Source organism: Lolium perenne, chromosome 4, assembly GCF_019359855.2.
Source record: "Lolium perenne isolate Kyuss_39 chromosome 4, Kyuss_2.0, whole genome shotgun sequence".
NCBI lineage: Eukaryota > Viridiplantae > Streptophyta > Magnoliopsida > Poales > Poaceae > Lolium > Lolium perenne.
This window is the reverse complement of record NC_067247.2, coordinates 325,428,892-325,432,076: the sequence shown is the minus strand read 5'-3', so window position 1 is coordinate 325,432,076 and position 3,185 is coordinate 325,428,892. Positions and strand designations below refer to the sequence as shown.

Here is a 3,185-nt window from a genome sequence, read left to right as displayed (position 1 = left end):
GCTGGAGGTGTCGGACGGGAGCTCGGAGATGTAGCTCATCGTCGTTGGAGGTGTCGGATGCGGCCGGTGAAGATCCAAAAGCGCCGACGTACGGGTCTTTATATTGAGCGCGGGACGGCGGCGCAGAAGTCGAAAAGTGCAGCGGTTGCTCTTCCGAGGAGTCCTGACTCCATTCCGGCGGTTGCCGCGTCGTCGACGCGGTTGCCAATGCAACGGTTCCGCTTCCCGGGAACTGCCACGCGGCCATGCACGACGAGCCGCGTCCCTGCGTCGCCTGGGAAAACAGAGACGCCATTAACGCCGCTTGACCAAAGGTAGGCGACGGGGTTTTAGCCTTCTGTGCCGCTGACGGGTCGGCCCCGCCACTCCCCGCCTCTCATTTCGTTGTGTCCGGCGTGCCCGGTGCGTCCCCTGTGGGACGGGAACGGGCTCGGGGCGTCGGACACCGAATGGGGGCGCGCCGGACAAAACTGGGCTTTGGGGGACGCGGCTGGAACGCATTTTCTGTCCGGCGCGCCCCAAATCCCTTTGGGGGACGCGGCTGGAGATGCTCTTACTCTTCCAATCCACCACCCTGCAGTTCATCAAACATACGCTTAAAAACTACTCCCAGAACCTAGTTGAGTTCAGACTCGCTTCCTCACTTCTCGTGTAGCATATGTTTCCAGAATCTATACACATTGTTGTTCACAGAAGAGATAACTAGGTTGGCTCACTCTTAAAGCGCACTAGCTGTATCAAGTTAAATTCAACCTCTTCGCTGTCTCCTAACGGTCGGAATGCGCAGTTTTGAATCATTTGCCTCGATGCTCTCCAGCAGCTCCTTGAAGGATTCAGGTATATGGTGGTACTCGTGGAACATGAGTCCTTGAGCCCTGCACATGTTGAGGAAGAGAAGACCATGAGAACTTCACACGAACATTCACTGATGTGCGGAACTGTGGATGCAAGAAAGGAAACTGTGACCATAAAAAAGAAACTTACCACTCAAGATGATGGCAGTAGGTGAGAAGATGATCAGCATTGGTGAACGGGCGCACAGAGGGGCGAATCCTATCCACCATGTTGTGTATCTGGCAGTGCTCCGCAAATTTCTCCGACAGTCCAGTCGTGAGCGAGTGCAGCACGACAGAGCTGACGAACATATTATAGAAGTAGATGGAATTGCCGCTCAGAGAAGGGAGGTTCCTGGCCGAAACAGACAGGCATCGATCCGTGTTGAGGAACAGCGCGCGATCTCCTAGGCTCTTCACCCTGGTCAGCTTGCTGATGCCGCCGCCGCCGCTTCGCAAGTGCACTTCATAGAGCCAGTGGCCTACTACTCCTAATTCAGAAGCAGCAGGTGGATACCGGTCGGCGACCAGCATTCGTCCACCAGACTCCACCAGGAAAGGCTCGCAGAAACGGACGTGGTCGCCGATCATGTTTGGAATTTGAGCAATAACCACCAGCTGAGAGTCGCCGTCGCCGAGCGGTGGTGGATATAGCTGCACGATCTCTCTTGAAGGCGACAAGGCGGCGTAGACCTTTCCGTGGAGCGACAACATGCTCCAAACATCACGCCTTCGACTGATCAGCTTCCAGTCTGTATCATCTGGCTCCGCGGCGACCACCACATTCCCCACGAACGTGACCACCACATTCCCCACGAACGTGACCACCACGGCGATGGAGTTCGCCGAGTTCGCACCGCATACCACGGCCGTCATCTTGAACATGTGTTCCTTCCATCGCCCGACCTCCTCGCGGTACACGCGGGCGAGGGGCGGGAGATCGACGGCGACGCGCGTGAAGGGGTGGAGCACGCGGACCTTGCTGGTGCTCTTGTGCAGGAGGATGACGAGGCCGTCGGTGAAGCCCACGATCCTGTGGCGCCGGAGCTCCGGCAGGTGGAGGCGGATGCGCCTAGCCGTGCGCGTGTTGAAGAAGGGGATCTCGCAGGCGTCGTCGGGGCGGACCGCGTCGCCGTCGCACAGCGCCACCCAGTCGCGCGGGCGGAGGCGCGGGTCCCGTAGAGTGGGGTCGCCCGGCGGGGGAGTGCAGGCGCGCCAGTAGAAGCAGACGCCGCGGAAGGCGATGTAGTCCACAATGTCGCCGCCGGCTAGGACCCGGCGTAGGACGAGGAAGACTATGTCGGTGGGCAGGGACGCCCAGCCACCGCTTGCCCGCGCCGGGCGCTTGCCGGGAGCGAGCGGTGCCAGGGAGGCGCCTTTGCGCTTCCTTCCAGCCACCGTCTCCGTCGACATTCCGGCCGGGGATTCTTGGATTTGCAACCTCGATCCGTTTCTCCGTTCCCGTTCCCGTTTCCGTTTCCCCGGCTATATGGGCCCAGTCCGGCTCGAATTGAAAGGAAATCGATCTGACTGTGCCCGAGTGTTTGTCTCTGCGGGCCGAAAATGTATCTCGTACCACTTCGCGACGCAAAATGAATGAGTCATCCGCGGTGACGCAAACCTGGCACAAGTATGCGTATCGGACGCGCAAAGTGTCCGCTCGCGTCTGCGGATGTTTCGTCTAGCCCGCCTAGCAGTGATCTAGTGTCGATGCGTCTTCTCCGACAGTACTGGCGTCGAGGTGTCGCTTCGGCAGTCTGCGGCCGCGTAAATGGCGATGCCTCGCGTGGCGCGCGGCCGTCGCCTACCTCTGCGCACGAAGTAATGGCGATGACACGCGTGCCGCGGCCGTCGCTCTGCCTTCGATCTATATAAACAGGGGCGCGAGCATCTCATCTCCTCCCCACAAAACCATAGCCGCCGCACAATCTCCACCGTACCGCCGCTGCCGCTCAGCCTCCACCGGATCAACCATGAGCAACACCGGCCGCGGCTAGGCTGCCGCGCCTCCACCTCCACCTCCACCTCCCACTCCACCTCCCACGGCCTCGAGCTCCGACGAGGAGTTCGATGACGACGACAACATCGACGACCTCCTCGACCCGGTCAGGGACGCCGCGGCCCTGGCTGAAGCGGAGAAGGAAGCAGAGGAGGAGCGGGCGGCCCATGCGGCGGTCGACGCCGAGCTGGAACAACGCAGGGTGGCGGCCGCCGCAGTCGCAGAGGACTCCGACTCCGACATATCATGGTCTTTCGATGACCCTGATGCGCCTATCCCGGAGGAGAAGGCGACGGAGCAGAGGGCGTTAGTCGAGTCCTTCGAGACGCTCAAGGACGACGCCGCCAACACGA

The 3,185-nt window shown here is 60.5% G+C and overlaps 1 protein-coding gene across 1 annotated transcript; it reads right to left on the bottom strand.

The window, feature by feature from the left end:
- Positions 1-742: 742 nt before the first annotated feature.
- LOC139839283 (uncharacterized) lies at positions 743-2,323 on the bottom strand. Its single transcript, XM_071829329.1, has 2 exons — positions 985-2,323; positions 743-875 (listed from the first exon to the last, which is right to left on the bottom strand). The coding sequence occupies exons 1-2, from the start codon at positions 2,244-2,246 to the stop codon at positions 749-751; spliced, it is 1,389 nt and encodes a 462-aa protein (XP_071685430.1). The 5' UTR covers positions 2,247-2,323; the 3' UTR covers positions 743-748.
- Positions 2,324-3,185: the final 862 nt, after the last annotated feature.